The sequence below is a fragment of the Orcinus orca genome, chromosome X (assembly GCF_937001465.1).
Source record: "Orcinus orca chromosome X, mOrcOrc1.1, whole genome shotgun sequence".
Taxonomy (NCBI): Eukaryota; Metazoa; Chordata; class Mammalia; order Artiodactyla; family Delphinidae; genus Orcinus; species Orcinus orca.
The window spans coordinates 88,759,339-88,779,400 of NC_064580.1; the positions used below are offsets into that span (position 1 = coordinate 88,759,339).

At 41.3% G+C, this 20,062-nt stretch overlaps 1 protein-coding gene and 1 pseudogene across 5 annotated transcripts; one reads left to right on the forward strand and one right to left on the reverse strand.

Annotated features, from left to right (window-relative positions):
- Positions 1-782: 782 nt before the first annotated feature.
- Positions 783-1,277, reverse strand: LOC101281379 (60S ribosomal protein L23-like; annotated as a pseudogene).
- A 13,625-nt stretch (positions 1,278-14,902) lies between these two features.
- ARMCX1 (armadillo repeat containing X-linked 1) lies at positions 14,903-19,085 on the forward strand. 5 transcript variants are annotated; one of them, XM_033412409.2, is made up of 3 exons: positions 14,903-15,056; positions 15,398-15,466; positions 17,191-19,085. In XM_033412409.2, exon 3 carries the CDS (start codon positions 17,321-17,323, stop codon positions 18,683-18,685), a length of 1,365 nt encoding a protein of 454 aa, XP_033268300.1. In that variant the 5' UTR covers positions 14,903-15,056; positions 15,398-15,466; positions 17,191-17,320; the 3' UTR covers positions 18,686-19,085. The 5 variants fall into 5 exon arrangements, with proteins under 5 accessions (XP_033268300.1, XP_033268301.1, XP_049561174.1 ...); XM_049705217.1 differs by having other exon boundaries at positions 14,956-15,056; positions 15,401-15,466; XM_033412407.2 differs by lacking the exons at positions 14,903-15,056; positions 15,398-15,466 and adding exons at positions 15,970-16,072; positions 16,823-16,937.
- Positions 19,086-20,062: the final 977 nt, after the last annotated feature.

The window sequence follows — 20,062 nt, forward strand, 5'->3', positions numbered from 1 at the left end:
TCTCTTTTTATAAGGACACTAATCCTATAGGATCAGGGATCCACCCTTATGGACTCATTTAACCTTAATTATTTCCTTAGAGGACCTATCTCTAAATACAGCCATACTGGGGGTAAGGCCTTCAACATATGAATTTGGGGGGGACACACATTCAGCCCATAACAGTCTTTAAGTTTTCTGTACACGTTTGGAGTCCTGGTTTTTTAAAATGTAATTTTTATAGTTATAGAGTACCATAAGGTTTATAACAGCAACAATAAAAATCTATCAGAACTTTGCTTCATCCTTCCCCATCCCACATTTCTCCTCCTCAGAGAGAATCACTTTCAAATCTTATAACTATTTCTTCTGGTATCACTACATATTTCTAAATAATCTGTTTATACTTTTATTTCTTGACTTTTAATTTTTACACATCAGCTATGATTTTCTGCAATGAAAAGATTATCTTTTTTTAATCCCTTGCAGCTCTGACAATCTTATTCCTTTTTTAAAAATTAATCAATTAATTTATGGCTGAGTTGGGTCTTGGTTGCTGCACGCGGGCTTTCTCTAGTTGCAGCGCTCGGGCTCTAGGCACATGGGTTTCAGTAGTTGCAGCACGCGGGTTCAATAGTGGTGGCACACGGGCTTAGCTGCTCTGCAGCATGTGGGATCTTCCTGGACCAGGGCTTGAACCTGTGTCCCCTGCATTGGCAGGTGGATTCTTTTTTTTTTTTTTGCACTGGGTAGTTTTATTTTACAGAGGGGGTAAGGGTTAGGTGGTGTCAAGAAGAGTGACATGGAGCAAATAATTTTTATTATCATTTTTTTCTTTTACAAATACACTGAAGAATCATGCAATGCTGCCAGCATTGGCTGCAATCCTGGGCCACAAGTCTGCACATTCCTTTGCAACTGGTCCTGTGATGGCAGAACTTTTCATCTCGCCTTTATTGTTTACTATGACCCCTGCGTTATCTTCAAAAAAATATCTTCACCATTTTTTCTCCAGTGTGACTTTCGTTGTCGAATTACCACTGCTGGATGTACCTTCTTTCTGAGCTCTGCTTTGCCTTTCTTGACTATGGCCATCACCATGTCACCCACACCAGCAGCAGGAAGTCTATTCAGTCGTCCCTTGATCCCCTTCACAGAGATGATATACAGATTTTTGGCTCCTGTGTTGTCAGCACAGTTGATCACGGCTCCAACCGGAAGACCCAAGGAAATCCGGAATCTCGCACCAGAGGACCCACCACGTCCTCGCTTCGACATCTTGAAATGCTGGAAAGGGACAAAAAGGAACGGCAGGTGGATTCTTAACCACTGCACCACCAGGGAAGCCCAAGATTCAGTTATCTTAAACCTCCCATCCCATATACACACTTCTCCCACAGTTTCCCACTATATTGTTATTACATCACTATATATATATATATATATATATATATATATATATATATATATATATATATATATATATATATATATATAGGCGGTACGCGGGCCTCTCATGGGTGCGGCCTCTCCCTCTGCGGAGCACAGGCTCCGGATGCGTAGGCCCAGTGGCCACAGGCCCAGCCGCTCCGCAGCACGTGGGATCCTCCCAGACCGGGGCACGAACCCGCGTCCCCTGCATCGGCAGGCGGACTCTCAACCACTGTGTCACCAGGGAAGCCCTACATCACTATATTTTACTAAATCAATATTCTATGTTTATTTTATGGCTACATAAATATTATTCACAGCTGAGCCATGAGAAAGAGTAGTTAAGAACATAAACTCTGCCAGTAGGTAACTTGGCTTCAAATCTTGGTTTTGTCACTTAATAGCTATGTGATCTTGGGCAAATCTCTTCTCTTCTTTCTACCTCACTTTCCCCATATTTAGAATGGGAATAAAAATACCTATTTTATTGAATTGCTGTGATGATTAAAAGATTAATACTCAGAGTAGTACTTGGCACATAGTAATTGGCATATATCATATATTATTGTTATGCCTTGTATAAATTTTTATTTTCCCTTCAATTATATCGGTTTTGCTTCATGTAGTTTGGAGTTTTATCATTAGGTGCATGTATGTTTACAATTGTTAAATCTTCTTGATGGATTGACCCTCTCATCAATATAAATGGCCCTTCTTTGTTTCTAATAACAATGCTTGTCTTGAGGCCTAATTTTTCTGATATTAGTATAACCATTCCAGGTCCCTTTTGTTTACTGTTTGCATGGTACATCTTTTCTAACTTTTTATTTACAACCTATTTGTATCTGTGATTCTGAATATCTTTTGTAGACAGTATATTTTCATGGATCATATTTTTTAAATTGATTCTGCCAATCTCTGCCTTTAAATTGTTTTATCTATTTACATTTAATGCAATCACTGATAAAGTAGAATTATTATCTGCCAGTTTGCTATTTGTTTTCTATATGTCTTATGTCTTTTTTGTTCCTCTATCCCTCCACTATTACCTTCTTTTATGTTAAATAGGTATTTACTAGTGTACCATTTTCATTCCCTTGTCATTTCTTTTACTGTATTTTAAAATGTATTTTCTTAGTGGTTACCCTGGGGATTACAATTAATAGCTTGACTTATAAAAATCAAGTTCAGGTCAATACCAACTCAATTTCAAATCTTTGCTCCTAATGTCTCCATTCCCTCCCCACTCCTTTGCATTGTTATTATACAACTCACATATTTATACATTATATATATATCAACATAGATTTATTCATATTGCTTTATGAAGTAGTCTTTTAAATCAGATAGAAGAAAAAATAGTTACAACAAAATACATTTATACTGCCTTTCATGTTTACCTGTGTAGCTGTTGTATGTATTTTAATTTTTTGTTGAGAACTGGACATTTTAGGTAACATATTATTAGCAACTCTGGATACTGATCCTCCTCCCAATGGTTGTTGTTGTTTGCTGTCATTTGTTTATTGTTTGTTGAGTTGGTGGGACTAATTCTGTGGAGTTTATTTCCTCCCATAGTGTACACCTCTGTTTTCCCAGCTCAGATCTTTCCCCCTTATTTTTATCTTTTAGCTTGTCTACCTGGGTTTTGCCCCTGGGTTAGCATAAGTCACTTATTGGTCAAAGGTTGTGCTTAAGCCCAATTAGATATTTACCTTTTGCCATTGGATATATGTGTAGCTTGGAGGCTGCTCTTACATTTCAGTGAGTTTACATATTTTGCCCCTAACTCATTCAAACTGGGACTACTAGCTCAGAAGTTCCTTCTCTGATTGCTCCTGAAAAGGCATAGCCTTGGGCATTCACACATTGTTCCAGACTGCCAAGGATGACTGTGATTTTATTTTTAATCTTGGCTTTTTAGGATTCCTCCCTGGGTCAGAGTAACTTACGGTTCATTCAGTGCTTGGTCAGAGGTTGTGTTTAAGCTCCTTGAGCCAGTAAGGCTTTTGCCTGGTGTTTATGGGTTTGTGTGTGGCTTGGGGAATCCCCTTTCAATGGAAAGAAAAAACACACTATGTAAGAGCTGTGAGTTAAGTTTTATTCAGGGTTTTCCTGAGGACTGATCCCAGGAAACAGCCTCTCAGTAGCTCTGAGAGGACAACTCCGAAGAGGTAGGGGGAGAAGTCAGTATATATATGATTTTGACTAGGGAATAAATGCAGTCAAGCATTCATCTCAGTAAAAGGTTACTGCTTGTCATGAGGAATAGGTATCTCAGTTAATGATTTTAGTGCTTTTTTATGTATGGGAAGATGTAAGAATCTGGGTTAATTGAACATTTTCCTGAGATATATCTATCTAAGGTGCTATCTAAGGGCCCTGTTTTTCCAAAGTACAAAGTGCCTCATCCTGTTTTTCATCCTGAATTCTTTTTAGGCTGTACTGTTGGTCAGCAACTGCAGTGGTTTATGACTTAATCCTTGTAGAAACAAGTAATGAGCAACATTCTTTGTTTTACACCCTTCAAGCCTGTTCCATGCCTTTCCATGAAGCCTAGCATATGCACACAGTCTTCCTGACCCTTACAATTGTGTATGATCCCAGGAGGGCTCTTATTGGTTGTCTCTTTCCCTGGTTTTCTTCAATAAACTTGTGACTCTTCTGACATTTTTCTTGTGTTAGTGCTACCAGCCTCTTCTTAATTATCTTCCACCATGATCTCCGTTGTTTTTGACAATGCCTGTAGGCATGGAATTTTCTACTACCTTTTCAAAATTAAGTCAGTTCCCTCAGGCAGAGCTGCAGAGTTCTTCATCCTTATATCCCGCCTTTTCTCCTGGGAAGAGCCTCAATCACTGCACCAGAGCTGAAGGCAGGGACCTCATTTTACCTGAGTGACACTCCTGGTCTGTGAGATGGTGCTGGGAAGGGGTGACAGCTCCTGATCTTGGCTTTCCCCTCCTGGGATAGAAAAAATATTTGAGAAAAATGATTGTTTAAAATTTTCCAGATTTGTTGAAAGTCGTAAATTTACAGATTCAAGAGACTTAATGAATCCCAAACAGGATAAATTCAAAGAAAACCATGCGTAGACACATCTTACCAAACTGCTGAAGACCAAAAGTAAAGAAAAATACCTTGAAAGTAGCTAGAAAAAAATAACACATTATCTGTAGGGGAACAACAATTTGAAAGATTGTGGTTTTCTTATCACAAACAATGAAGGCTAAAAGACATTGGAACAATATCTTTAGAGTGTTGAAAGAAAATAATTGCCAACACACAATTCCATATTCAGCAAAAATATCCTTCAGGAATGGAAATGAAAATAAAGATGTTATCAGATGAAGGAAAACCAAGAGAATTTTCTGCCAGCAGAAAATGCTTTACAAGAAATGTTAAAAGATGCTCTTCAGGCTAATGGGAAATGATATCAGAGGGAAATCTAGAATTCAGGAATGAAGGAGAAGCAATAGAAATGGTAAATATCTGGGTAAATATAGAAGACTTTCTCTTCTGTTCTTTAAAACAACAACAACAACAACAGCAACATTGTATTGGTTTCCTATTGATGCTGTAACAAATTACCGCAAACTCAATGGCGTAAAACAAGGCAAATTTATTATCTTATAGTTCTGGAGGTCAGAAGTCAAAAATGGGTTGACAGAGCTGTGTTCCTTCTGGATGCTGTAGTGGAGAATCTGTTTCCTTGTCTTTTCCAGCCTTTAGAGACTGCCTGCATTCGTTGGCCCATCACCCCACATCATTCTGACCTCTGATTCTATCACCACATCTTCTTTGACTCTTCTGCCTCTCTTTCCCTTTGTTAGATTAGCATCAGTGTTATGGAGGTTATGCATGGGCTCAACAATATGGACTTCCACTCATCAAGGCTGATCTTTTACTAACACTGCTGAATACCCAACCTGACAACAAAATAAGATGAAGATGAATCATTCAATACAATAAGACATTATTTCCTGGGGTACTAGTCAGCCCCATGGTGGTAAGATTATTATATAGGACACCTTTTATCACAGTGAGAACAGAAATTTTTCTTCATGAGAATAACTACATATTCCAGACACACATTTGCTTTCTTTGCTTACAATGATTCTGTCAGTGCCACCGTCCGTGGACTTCCAGAATGTCTTAATTATCATCAGGGTATCCCATACAACATTGTCTCTGACCAGGGAACTCATTTAATGATAAATGAAGTACAATAATGGAGTCATATCCAAATATTCACTAGTCTTTATCACTTACTCCATCATGCAGAAGCAGCTTGCCTGATAGGAAAGTAAATGACTTACTGAAGGCTTAGTTATGAGATCACCTGTTCTGGGTTGACAGTGCTGTGCTATAAGACTACAATAGTTGCTTCAAAAACAGTGACCAAAATATAGTGCTATTTCCCTCATAGTAAGAATACACAGGTCTGGGAATGAAGGTGGAGGAGGGAGTGGTCCCTTTCACTATTATACCAATTAACCCAATAAAGACTTATTTTGTTTTGTCTCCACAACCTTGGGCTCAGCAGGTTTGGAGGTCCTATTTTTCCAAGGAATGAATGCTGCTATCAAGGAATAAAGCCATGGTTCCATTAAACTGAAAGCTGAAACTGCACCCTGGCCATTTTGGTCTCCTCATGCTATTGAATTGATAAGCAGAGACAGGGACTATTGTACTGTCTGGAGTAATTAAATCCTATCACCAAGGGGAAACAGGGTTGCTGCTATACAATGAGAACAAGGAGAAGTATGCTTGGAGCCCAGGGATAGTCACTGGGACACCACTTAATACTCGTTTGCCCAATAGTCCTGTTCAATGGGAAAGTGCAGATATCCCATAAAGACAGGACTGAAGGTTAGGATCACTACATCAGGGAAAGAACTCTGACCACCTAAAGGGAGTATGAAGTGAACAGTGGAAGAATGAAGTTATGATTATTGATTTTGGCCTCATGAACAGCTACAGAGGGGAAAGGTAGCAGCTAGATGTATCTTTGTAATTTACTATTTTCCCCTTCTTTTCTCTAATATATGAAAAATACTGGAGATCGTTGTAATAAATTAGGTTTCAGGTGGAGAATATGAATTAGCATTACTCCATGACAGTACATTGGCTGAAGGGATTTTTGTCCCTGCCTCCCTGTTGGAGATGAGAGTTTCTTCATTGGAATAAAGGACAAGAATGGATGCTGAGTGATAAGAGTATAACCAAGTAGGACCCTATGGGGTCTTCCCAGGGCAGATATCCCCCATGTCCTCTGCCTGCCTCTTGTTTGTAGAAAACCTTTAGCCTCCTAGGCCTTCCTCAAGTTCCAAAGAATAAACTTAATCAGAAAAGTGAGAAAATGCAGAAACAAAGGAAAACGGTCAAGCAAGACAAAATAATAGTAGTTTAGCCATTAAACAAAGTCAAGGACCTTTAGTTCTTTCTCAAGGGCTGTAGATAATATTCTGAGCCATATTCTTTGAGCTATTTTGCAGATACTGAACCCCCACCCCCAGGTGGAAGAAGTTAATTTTGACCACAAGTACATAGATCCCAGACCAGCTGATGATGTTGACTTCTGATTACCTCACCACCAACAAATCAGAAGAATGTCCATGAGCTGATCATACACCCCACAACCATCTCCCTGACCCTGTCTTAAAAAAACCTTTCCATAAAAGCCATTGGGAAATTTGGGGTCTTTTGAGCTTTAGCTGCCTGTACTGTTTGCTTTGTGTCCTGCAGTAATAAATGCTGCACTTTCCTTCACCACAACCCAGTGGCAGTAGATTGGCTTTACTGCATGAGGGCAAGCTGACACAAGTTTGATTTGGTAAAAATTTTGGAGACTCAGATGGGATGGCAGTCCCAAGTGGGCATCTCGCCCAGGGCATATTGGCCCCTGGCTGGTGGTGGTTCTTGGATCGGTGGTGGTTACTGGTAGTGATGGGCCAAGACTTCATCTCCTGCCATAAGGTACCTTCTTTATAGCTATAGCTCTCACTAGGGTCCATTTTTTTTAAAAAAGCTCTTGCCATTTTAGGCCCAGGGTAACAGCTTCCTGCTATTGCTAGTCTCTGGGTACCTCAAAATCCCTAATTTGGTCTCTTAACCTTGCATATATCTCTTTGAGTAGTCCCTACATTCGAGTTTCTTGAACCAGCTCAGTTGGATTCTTTTTCCTGTTGGGAATCTGTATGATAAAATGTGCTGATGTAAGGCCTAGATCTATTGCAGCTATTTTGGTTCCATCAGAGTGGCCAGCTCAAGAATGAAGCTTATATGTAAGGAAGGACATAGCAGAGAGACTATTAATCAAATTGTACTTGAGGGACTTCCCTGGAGGCGCAGTGGTTAAGAATCCACCTGCCAATGCGGGGGACATGGGTTCGTTCCCTGGTCTGGGAAGATCCCACATGCCGCAGAGCAACTAAGCCTGTGTGCCACAACTACTGAAGCCCACGCACCTAGAGCCCGTGCTCCACAACAAGAGAAGTCACTGCAATGAGAAGCCCACACACCACTACGAAGAGTATCCCGTGCTCGCTGCAACTAGAGAAAGCCCGTGTGCAGCAACGAAGACCCAACGCAGCCATAAATAAATAAATAAAAATTTAAAAAATTGTACTTGAAGCCATATATCTTCTGAATACAATTTATTGGAGTAAGAACAGGTAGACACTTCTTTAATATGATAAAAAATATACATAAGTTTCTAACAAGAAGTCCTTCATGCTTGAGGAATAAACACTAGAAGCATTCCCATAAAAATCAAGAAGACAAGGATGTTAGCTTTCACACAATTATTTAACATTGTTCTGGAAATACTAGTTAATACAATCATCCAAAAGAAAGAAATGTGATATTAATATTGGATAGGAGGTGAGATTATCATTACTGCAAATGAAACGAATCTGAGAAAATCAACCTTTTGAAACTTTAGGAACTCCATAAAGAGGCTGGTTATAAAATCAATATGCAAAAAACAATCACTTTCATATATAAAAATAATAAAAAATATAAGATGATTCCATTTCTAATAATCATGAGAAAAGGTAAGCTACTTAAGAAGAAACTTTAGGGCTACCCTGGTGGCGCAGTGGTTGAGAGTCCGCCTGCCGATGCAGGGGACACGGGTTCGTGTCCCAGTCTGGGAAGATCCCACATGCCGTGGAGTGGCTGGTCCCGTGAGCCATGGCCACTGAGCCTGCACGTCCGGAGCCTGTGCTCTGCAATGGGAGAGGCCACAACAGTGAGAGGCCCGCGTACGGCAAAAAGAAACTTTAAAAATACGCAAGATATATTCATTCATTCAACAAGTATTTATTGATAACCTACAGTGTGCTAAGCAATGTTCTAGGAGTTATCTATATATTTATAAATTTATTTATTTATTTATGGCTGCGTTGGGTCTTCGTTGCTGCACGCGGGCTTTCTCTAGTTGTGGCAAGCAGGGGCTACCCTTCGTTGCAGTGCGCGAGCTCCTCATTGCGGTGGCTTCTCTCGTTGTGGAGCATGGGCTCTAGGCATCTGGGCTTCAGTAGTTGTGGCACGTGGGCCCAGTAGTTGTGGCTCACGGGTTCTAGAGCTCAGGCTCAGTAGCTGTGACACACAGGCTTAGTTGCTCTGCAGCATGTGGGATCTTCCCGGATCAGGGCTCAGACCTGTGTCCCCTGCATTGGCAGGCGGATTCTTAACCACTGCGCCACCAGGGAAGCCCAGTTATATTTTTTAACGTATAAATTCTGCTGGAAAAATAAATGAAGACAAATAACTAGAGAAACTGGGTTCTTGGGTAGAAAAATATTCTTTTTTCCCCAGCTTTACTAAGATATAATTGACATAAAATATTGCGTAAGTTTAAGGGGTACAGTGTGCTGATTTGATACACGTATATATAGCAAAATGAGTATCACAATAAGGTTAGTTAACACATCTACCATAATTACCATTTTTTTATAATTTATGGTGAGAACATTTAAGATCTACTCTCTTAGCAACTTTCAAGTATACACTACAGTACTGTTAACTATAGTCACCATGCCCTTCATTAGATCCCCAGAACTTATTCATCTTATAACTGGAAGTTTGTACCCTTTGACCAACAGTTTCCCATTTCCCCTTCCCTGCAGCCCTTGGCACCCACCATTCTACTCTATGTTTTCATGGCTTTTTTAGATTCTACATATAGTTCCATCCATGTTGTCGCAAATGGCAGAATTCCCTTCTTTTCTATGGCTGAATAATATTCCACTATACATATAAAAAGTAAGCTTAAGAATAACAAAAAATTTGCAAGATATACTCATTCATTCAACAACTATTTATTGATAACCTACAGGGTACCATATGTACATGATGCTTGTTTTTAATCCATTCATTCATTGATGGACACATTGGTTGTTTCCATGTCTCGGCTATTGTGATCAATGCTGCAATGAACATGGGGGTGCAGATATCTCTTCGAGAGTGATTTCATTTTCTTTGGATATGTACACAGAGTGAGATTGCTGGATCGTACAGTAGTTCTATTTTTATTTTTTTGTGGAAACTCCATACTGTTTTCTGTAGTGGCTGCGCCAAGTTACATTCCCACCAACAGGGTTTCCTTTTCTCCACATCTGCACCAGCACTTGTTATCTCTTATCTTTTTGATAATAACCATTCTAACTGGTGTGAAGTGGTAACATATTCTTATAAAAATTCCAATTAACCCTCAGTTAACCTTAGAATTAACTTCATCCAAATTGAAACAAAAACAGGATTTTAAAGGGAATTTAACAAAACAATTCATTTTATCTGTAAATAAACAAATGTGAGTGGACAGGCAAATTATGAAAAAGAAGAATAATTAGAGAGGCCTTATCCTCCAGATATTAAAACATATTATAAAGATACTGTAATTAAAACAGTTAGGGACATAAAAAGAAAAAAATAACAGATTAAAGGAACATAGAGAATGAAAAAGTAGATCCAAATATATGTGGATATTTAGCTCATGATAAAGGTGGCATTTAAAATCAGGAGCTAGAAAGGTATTATTTGATAACGGGTATCAGGAAAATTTGCTAACTATTTGGAAAATATTAATTCCATATGCTTAATAAAGCTGGAAAAAATATATTCATAATAACACTGAGATGTCATTTGCTTTTTTCACTGTGTTGACATTTATACAAATGGTGCAAAAGCAAGGGTGGATAAAATTTCTGGCTTACTGATAATAGAAGCAACGCAACAAAAAAAATTCTATATGGACCAAAATTTAAATATCAAAAAACACACATAAAATTAGAAAAACATACAGGCCATCCTAAGCAGGACACAAACCCCAAAAAATGTAAAGAAAGAATTGATACAGTTTGTATCATAAAGATTTTTAAAATTCTATATAGCCGAAGTCCAAAGAAAATTATAAACTGGGAAAATATTTATAATACTTATGACAATCTAAGAGCTCACTTCCTTAATTTACAGAAAGTTCTCATATATTAATAAGAAAAAGATGAAAAACCTAGTGGAAAAACTGGGAAAGGCAGTTCATAGAAACAGGAATACAAATGGTTAAACCTATGGGAAGATGCTTAATCTCACTTATAATTTAAAAAATCAAAAAATTTTGGAGCACAACATGGAAAATATATATCAAAATTTAAGAGGTGAGAATTGGCAGCATGGATAAAATTTAAAATGAACTTCCACTTTGACCCAGTGATTTCACTTCTAGGAATTTATCCTAAGGAAATAATGCCACAATTGTCAAATATATATGTAAACAAAGGTCTCCACTGTAACATTTTGGTAATAGACAAAGTTTGGGAAGAGGATAAATATCAACCAGTAATAGATTGGTTGAATTTTGATAACTCCACACTAGAGAATATTATTGTAGCTGATAAAATGATGTACATGTTATATTAGGTGAAAAAGTAGTTTGCAGAATAGTTTGCATAGTATGATTCCAAGTTATTTTTAAAAGATATGCATGTACACACATTCACATATATCTACATAATTTTTTTGTTGATATATAGGAAACAACAAAAAAACCCTGAAAGAGTCAATTGAAAAGTTAGCAGCGGTTTTCACAGGATTTATCCTAGGATTGAGGTAGATGGTTCATCAAGGTGGAGAATTTGAGACATTTTTATTTTCTTCTTCTCTTCTCCTAGTTAGCACCTGCTTCCCTTAATCTCAGTTCAAAGTTTCACTCCTCTCCCCATCAAGGAAGCCTTCCCTGATCCCCAGACTCTGCCACTTCTTTTACTATATTAACAGTGTTCCTTTCCTTCAAAGTATTTTTCTCACTTTGTATGTATATGTGATTATTTCATTAAGGTCTTGCTTTCACTATGAGAGCAGAATTAGTGTCTGTTTTTGCTCATCAACATATTCACAATAAGCACAGCACTTGTGGCAATGCTCCCTCTTTCTCTCCCCCTCCCAATATTTTGATGTAGACAGTTACATTTTCTCAGTCTTACATAAAGTGTTATGAGAGTGCAGGTTTTAAACATCTCTCCCCATCACAAAAACACAGATGAAGAAAAGCACAGCAGAAACAAATAGCTAACATTACACTAAATGGTGAAATATTAGGGGCATTCTCATTTACTTCAAGAACAAGATAAGGAGGCTCTCAAATCACCATTATTATTCAACATAGTTCTGGAGGTTCTGGTTGATGTAGTACATCCAGAAAATGAAAGAATAAGAGATAATAATGATTGGAAAAGACAAAATTTTAAAAATCATCATTTTCAAATGATTATGTATGCATACCTAGAAAAACCAGTTATCAACTGAAAAACTACAGGCATACATCAGAGATATTGCGGGTTCAATTCCAGACTACCACAATAAAGCCAGTATCGCAATAAAGTGAGTCACACATTTTTTTGGCTTCCCAGTGCATATGAAAGTTTTGTTTACACTACACAGTGGTCTATTAAGTGTGCAAAACATTATGTCTTTAAAAATGTATATACGTTAATTTAAAAATATGTTACTGCTAAAAAATGCTAACCATCATTTGAGCCTTCAATGAGTTGTAATGTTTTTGCAATAGTAACATCAAAGATCACTGATCACAGATCAGTGTAACAGATATAATAATAATGAAAAGGTTTGAAATATTGCGAGAATTACCAAACTGTGACATAGAGACGTGAAGTGAGCACATGCTGTTGGAAAAATGGCACTGATAGACTTGCTTGACACAGGGTTACCACAAACCTTCAATTAGTAAAAAAATCAATGTCTGTGAATCACAATAAAGCAAAGTGCAATAAAATTAGTTATGCCTCTATTAGAAATATTAAGAAAGGTCACTAAAAGTAAATATATCAGAATTATTTGCTTCGGCAATAACCTGATAGAAAATATAATCATAAAAGGAATGTCATCCCCCAAAGCAACAAAACCATAAAACATCTAGGAATAAACTTAACAAATAATGAGTATGACCTATCTGAAGAAACATAAAATTTATTGAAGATCATAAAAGTTGACATGGATAGAAAGACACAATTTTTAAAGATACCAGTTCTCAAATTAAAGTGCAGATTCTTTGCACTTTATGTCACTCAGTGTGAGCCTTTTTGTTCTGTATATAGTTGTTCTGTATATTGTTGTTCAACACATATGCATACATAGACTCTGTATTTGCATGAAGAAAGGTGGAAATTGTTATCAGTGGTTGGTGGTGGAACAGGCATTGCAGGGAACTTTCACATTCTACTTTATACATTTCTGTGTTGTTTGCACATTTTTAAAAAAATAGTGTGTATAATGTGTGTGAGAGAGAGACAGAGATTGATTTCTACTAAGAGGATGTATCTTTTTTTTCAAAGTGAGTTATTTTTAGTTTTCTTTAAGTCTTAGTTGCCTGTGAGAATGTGATGAGAGCTATGACCCCTCTTCCCACTAAGATGGACATATGCGTGCACATGACTTTGATACAATTTTAGGTAGAACAAAGAGGTGGCCAGTTGAGAATTCCTACTCTAGGTTAATCAGTATGGTTAGTGGGGAGAGTCCTTCAGGCCCAGGCATACATTTGGCTGAGGGAGCACCAAGGTGGGTGTGGGCTGCGGGCAATGACCCTGCAGCAGGGCTGGGTTCTCCCTGGGTGCCCTGAGGTAAGGAGGCCAGGGGTGGGAGGCCAGCAGGCTGCCCCTCTCAGGCTAGGTGGTAGCAGCACATGGCATCAGGAACAAGGTTAACTGGGCCACCATTAATCAGGGCAGAGCAGGACAGGCAGGCCTGGGTGCTTCCCCCAGCAATTGCTTTTCTAGGCTTCATGGAAACTTGCAGCTACAGGAGTAGGTGGGAACAGCAGTCTCTTCTCTGCATCCCTGAGTTACCTCTGTGGGAATATGAGGGAGGGAGGGAGGAAAGAAGTCAAAGGTGTTTACTCAGTTTTGTCACCTGAGTAAAGGTGGCATTTACCACTTTGGTCACCATGTATATTTTTAGAGTGTGCAAAAAGAGTCAGGTTCTATAACGCAGGGGATGAGAAGCTCTGGAATATAGGAGAGATGGGAGGGCATCACCTTCCACCCTTCCTTCTTGACAAGGCCGGGAAGATCGGATGATTTCTGCATCCCTCACACCCTCAGCTTCCTCAGCTTTAGTAGACTAAAAGCTAATCTGGAGCAGGTGTTCAGAACAGCCATCAAATCACAAGAGGTTCACACAGCAGTCAGCCAAGACTTTGCGACATTGAATGCATGTCTTTCTTTAATCAAACAATACAAGATTTTAATGTTTTTGTTTTATCAAATTGTAAGTTGATCCAAAATTAGAAAAAGTAATAGATCATTTATGTAAAATGGCAAAGATTAGACAACTAGTCATCTTTGTGGACTAATTCATAGACCATGTGAAAAATAACAGTTTTCCATTTTAAAACAGGTTACTACGTTTTGAAAGCTTCTTTTTGACTGTAACCAGTGGAAACATTTTCCTTGTGTTATAAATAAATATAGTAAAATTAGCGAGGCCTTTTGGGTTTTCCCCTCCGACTTAAATTCTTCTCCAATCAAACGAAGATAGCATCATTTTATTTTCTCAATATAAGAGTAATGCATTACTGATTTTTAAAAAATGAACAGAAAAGTTTAAGAAAGTAAGACATTCCCACTACCCATATCCTTTTCTGAGATCTTGAATCCCATTTCATATAGGGGTGCAGGGGAAACGCTGAGCATTGAGGCTGCGTTGTGGGGGGGGGGGCGTGAAGGGAGAGGTGCGTGGACACGGAGTAGAGGAGAGAAAAATTATTCCTCAAAGAGGAAGAAAAGACCAATGGACATGGGAGCAGAGGTAGTTTCTCTCTGCTAACCAAAGAAAGGCAAATGCCAACCACAAGATAAGCTACTTCTGGTTTCTGGGATTGGCAGAGGAAAATGAGTCGCAGGACCTGCTGTGAAGGGAAAGGAAACGGGTGGGCCGGCTCCTGCCGCACTGCTGGTGGGAGTGGTAATTGGGGTTCTGAGCTCACGAGTGACGTGGCTCTCACGTGAGCAGGAGCCGACGTGTGCAGACGTCCTTCTAATCCAGGTCTTTCGTTTGGTCCGGTTGCCATCTCCCTATTACCTCGAGGGCTGGCGGGCCTGTGGCCAGGAGAGGAGGAGGAGGAGGTAACTTCCCTGATCCCAGCCAGTCTATGTGTGGATGGGTGCTTGCCCGGGGGATTCCTGCGGTGCGGGTAGAGGAGGGTGGAGACTAAAGAAGGACGAGGCTCGCTTTCTCCACACCCTTGCACTATCCCCGGCCCTTTCAAGAACAAGAATGGTGGACCCTGGGGGCCAGATTACAGGGGAGACCCCAGACCAGGAGGGGGGAAACCTGAAACCTTTGGCATCCAGGGCCTTGAATCGGGAAGGCCCGATGTTAAGGTTCTTGTCCTGTGTGCTGGTCCATCTAGCAAGCCAGTATCTTGGGGCTAGGCGTCTGTCTTGTCATTCCCCGTGTCTTTCAGTAGGGCGCTGTACCACTCGGAGCAAAGGAATAAAGAATCTGCCCCGAACCTCTGCAAGTCAGTGTAAAGGTGGGATTGCCCCGCGGTCCCCAGAAGGGCGGGGATGGCTGGGGTCCTCCTCCTAACTCGGGCGCATTACTGACTCCGCAGTCACCTCCCTGCTCTTTTATATAGGAAATAGGAGATGACAGCGTGTACAGGAAACATAGTTGTCGTTGGGGCTATGACTGCTTCGTGCAGGGGAATCAAAGAGATCTTTGGGTTTTCTTTTGCTCCTCCGGTTTTTCTCACTCCCTCGCCCCGCCTCCCCTCTTTCCAGTTGTTCGAAAGGGGTGTGGTTTTTCCTGGGAAAATGGCCGACCGCTGGGGCAGGGGCTGGGGCTGGGGCTGGGACTGGGGGCGGGGGGAGGGGGTGGATGGACGCCCTTGCTGGAAGAGGGCTGCTGTTAGCGGAGTCCTGAGAAGTGGGGATAGGGTGAGAGACCAAAAGGTGAAATCCGTTTGACAACCAGGACCTTGGATTCGGAAAGGCTGGTATTGGGACTGTCTGAAGTGCTGTTCTGTCTGCCTAGCAGTCTGTCTCTGCCCTGTCGCCTGTCTGTGTCTTTGGATCTTGCGGCTGAAGGCCAATCCAACTCTAGGAGCAGGAAGAAGAGGAAAATTGTCCAGAAACAAGTATGTCAGAGTGAGAGTGGTGGCACTATTTAGGGATCCCTGGGCTGGAGAATGGTGAAGACTGCAAACTCCAGTGGGCCTGTGGACCTCCCCCACATACCCCTCCTCCTCTCCTCTCTGGACCATTTCGGAGCTTGCAAAAGAAAGTGCTCTGCACGGAAAGAAGTGGCTGGGAGGACGAAGGTGTCACGAGAGTCCTGGGGTGGGGGTGGGGAGGACCTTTCTCCAAATTACTCTTTGGTACCAGAGTTGTCAGTCCTTAGGTTAGGTGGAGACGGAAACCGAGATGAGGGAGGAAGGAAATTGCTCCCGAGCCGTGGATATAATGGGTGGGGGTAGGAGTATCCTGGTACCTCTGGGTTGGTGGGGGTGGCGGAGGCAAGGGCGGAGTTCGAGACTTCTGTGCATTTTACGCCTGTCTGGCTTCTAGACACTCTCCCTCCACCACCATCCATTTCGTTACAGGGAAGGAGTTGTGGCACTCACCTTCGAAGGCAGTGACTTTCGGGGCTGGGGGCTGGGTGGAGGATTGGAGGAGATCGAAGGAACGGGGGGGGCGGGGGCGGCTCATAATGAACTTCAAAGCCGCAGCTCAGTGAGGAGAGCGGGGGAACCGAACGTGGGAAATATTGGGCTCCGCGGGACTAGGGCCAGTGATTCCGCAGAGGAACGTGTGTCCTGTCCCGGATGAAGTTCATCTGTCTGTCCCAGGAGCTCTCAGCACCACTCCCCCCACCGCTTTGTATGCAGGTTTGCAGGACTCAGTGTACTTCCAGGCAAGAAATAGAAGGAAGAAACTGCCTGGACCCCTGAGGGTGTATGTGGGGCTGCCACTGCCCCCAGGACATCTGGAGGGACAGGGGAGGTAGGGAACTGATTAGCTATCTTAAATTTAACATACTGGGGTGGGGTGGTTGAACATGGGGTTGGAGAATCTGGAGGTGGGGAAAATTTTCAAAATTACCTTCCTGATTTAAAAAAGGGATCAGTGATCTACCCTTGAGTCCCTGCCATGTCCCCATTTGTTTTGTCTCTTTGTAGGTCTGTAGTTCAGTCTGTCTGCATGCAAAGGCACAGAAGGAGGAGACTGAAGCCTCAAATCTTTCTTTCATTCTTAGGTCCCCCAGTATCTGTAGCTGCAGCAGAGCCTGCTGGCTGTAGCTGAAGACTCCACAGCCCCCTCCCCCTGACCCCTGACTTGGGAGCACTCTTCTGGCCAGAGCAAACCCTCCAGACACTCGTGGCAGCATGGGCCGAACTCGGGAAGCTGGCTGCTTGGCCGCTGGTGTAGTGATCGGCGCTGGCGCCTGCTACTGCGTATACAGACTGACCTGGGGAAGAGATGAGAGCGAGAAAATCTGGGACGACCACGATGATGATGATGAGGAGGAATCTAGCGATATTGCAGAGACTGGGAAAGGAGCTAAGGCTAATGCTGGGGCAGGGGCTGGAGCCAGACTTCAGGGTGACTCAAAGGCCAAGGCTGAGGTGTCCGTGGAACTCAGGAGTGGATCTAATGTAAAGGCAGAGGCCCACTTGAAGGCCCAGAGTGGAGGTGGCCTAGAGGCCAAGGCCAAGGCCCTTTTCAGCACCCTGAAGGAACAGGCAAGTGCAAAGGCGGGCAAAGGGGCCAGGTTGGGTACCATCTCCGGAACCAGGACCCTTACACCTGGTTTACCCTGCCCAGGAGTCAGGGGTGGAGGCTGCCACCCTGTGAGGAATGGAGCTAGGACTGGGGGCAGGACTAGTGGCAAGTCCAAGGGAAGGACCAGAGGTAAGAGCGCCAGGACTCCAGCTACATCATGGCCTGTTCGAAGGGGCAAGTTCAACTTTCCCTATAAAATTGATGATATTCTGGGTGCTACTGACCTTCAAAAGGTCCTTAACATCCTAGAAAGAACTAGTGATCCTTTTATTCAGGAAGTAGCCTTGGTCACTCTGGGTAACAATGCAGCATATTCATTTAACCAAAATGCCATTCGTGAATTGGGTGGTCTCCCAATTATTGCAAAACTGATAAAAACGAAAGATCCCATTATTAGGGAAAAGGCGTACAATGCCCTTAATAACTTGAGTGTGAACGCGGAAAATCAGGGCAAGATTAAGACATATATCAGTCAAGTGTGTGATGACACCATGATCTGTCGTTTGGACTCAGCTGTGCAGATGGCTGGTCTAAGGCTGTTAACCAACATGACTGTGACAAATCACTACCAACATTTGCTTTCCTATTCTTTTCCAGACTTTTTTGCTTTGTTATTCCTGGGAAATTACTTCACCAAGATTCAGATTATGAAACTAATCATAAACTTTACTGAAAATCCAGCCATGACAAGAGAGCTGGTCAGTTGTAAAGTACCATCAGAATTGATTTCCCTCTTTAATAAAGAATGGGACAGAGAGATTCTTCTTAATATCCTTACCCTATTTGAGAATATAAATGACAACATAAAAAATGAAGGGCTTGCCTCATCCAGGAAAGAATTCAGCAGAAGTTCACTTTTTTTCTTATTCAAAGAATCTGGAGTGTGTGTTAAGAAAATCAAAGCATTAGCAAATCACAGTGATCTGGTCGTGAAAGTAAAAGTCCTAAAAGTATTGACCAAACTTTAACTGGGGGTCTGTCCCAAACAATACTGAGGTAATTTTTTTAGTTTGCACTTGGGAACAATGCATTTTGTAAATTCTTTGCTTTTCACTGTGCTTATATGTCAAAGAGATCCTTTCAGCTGCTATTTTGGAATAATGAATATCACATATCAACAGTGATGCTGGTTGTGATGGTTGGTTTTAGGCTAGACCATTTTAAGGATGTCAGATGAATACTAGAGCTTGTACAAAGAAAGCATTTATTGATTCCATCTTGCTACCTAGATTGAGATATTTTTACTCTTTCCTCTACTTAAACTGACAGCGAACTAATCACGAATAAGCTATACTTTTGTATTGGTTTACATTTGTTAATCTTGTGTTTCATCAATAAAGTTGTGTGTTTTAACCAGCAAAAAAAAAATTATCATGTTCTTGAGTTTATGATATATTTGGAGAGGCAAGATGTATGGAAACAAAAAGATACTAACAAAACTGAGAACCTCTAATCATGGCCATCTGTTTCCTATTTCTGCAGGCAACAGTGCTCTCCTCCGGATACTTAAGTAGAACTGGGCATGAAGGATGGGATAAAAACAGGGCGGAAGGGCATTGGAGGAAGGAGGAGTGATGGGAAGAAAGGCATGGAGGTGGGAATTTTTCTCCACAGAAGAAGGAGGCTGTGCCTCCTCTGTGGAATAAAGTGTGGGGAGGGGAGTGATGGAAAATACAGTCTAGCAGTTGGATGAGTTCCATTCATGGAGGATCCCTGATTTCTAAACTGAGGTGTCTGTATATTATTCCACCAACCCCTGGGAGACACCAAACCCTTTTGTGACCAGAGGAGTGACAGGATGAAAGGAACGTTATGTGGCTGACTTGTGTGCAGAATGGGTCAGAGTTGGAGTGGGGACAGGAGTGGCCACTGGAGATTGGAACACCACTTAGGAAGTTACCACCATAGTTCAGGCATAGATGCTAAAGGCGTGAAATTTCACTGGTGGCAATGGGAGTGGCAATGGGAGGAAGGAAGTGAGAGTTGCTTTGAATGAAGAAGTGCTGGAACCTATCCTGGGGACATACAGAGAGGGACAATTTTATTGTAGGGTCCTGAGGGCATTTGATAGGAAAACATCCTCTTTCTTGTCCAACTCTGGTGTCTATGGGAGTGAATATGTTAGTGATTATTTTGAAATTATGAGAAAATATAAAAGAATAATTTTTAGTGCTTCTATCAGATTTCTTTTACAAGATTGGTTGGGGCAGGGTCTTTATGGAACCTCGAGAGGGCTGTTGGCATCCATACTGGAGAAGATCCACCTCTCTTCCAACCCAGAGTATGGTGAGGGTGTGGGTGGAGGGACACCTTCAAACTGTGCTGGTGGGAGCATACTTGGTACA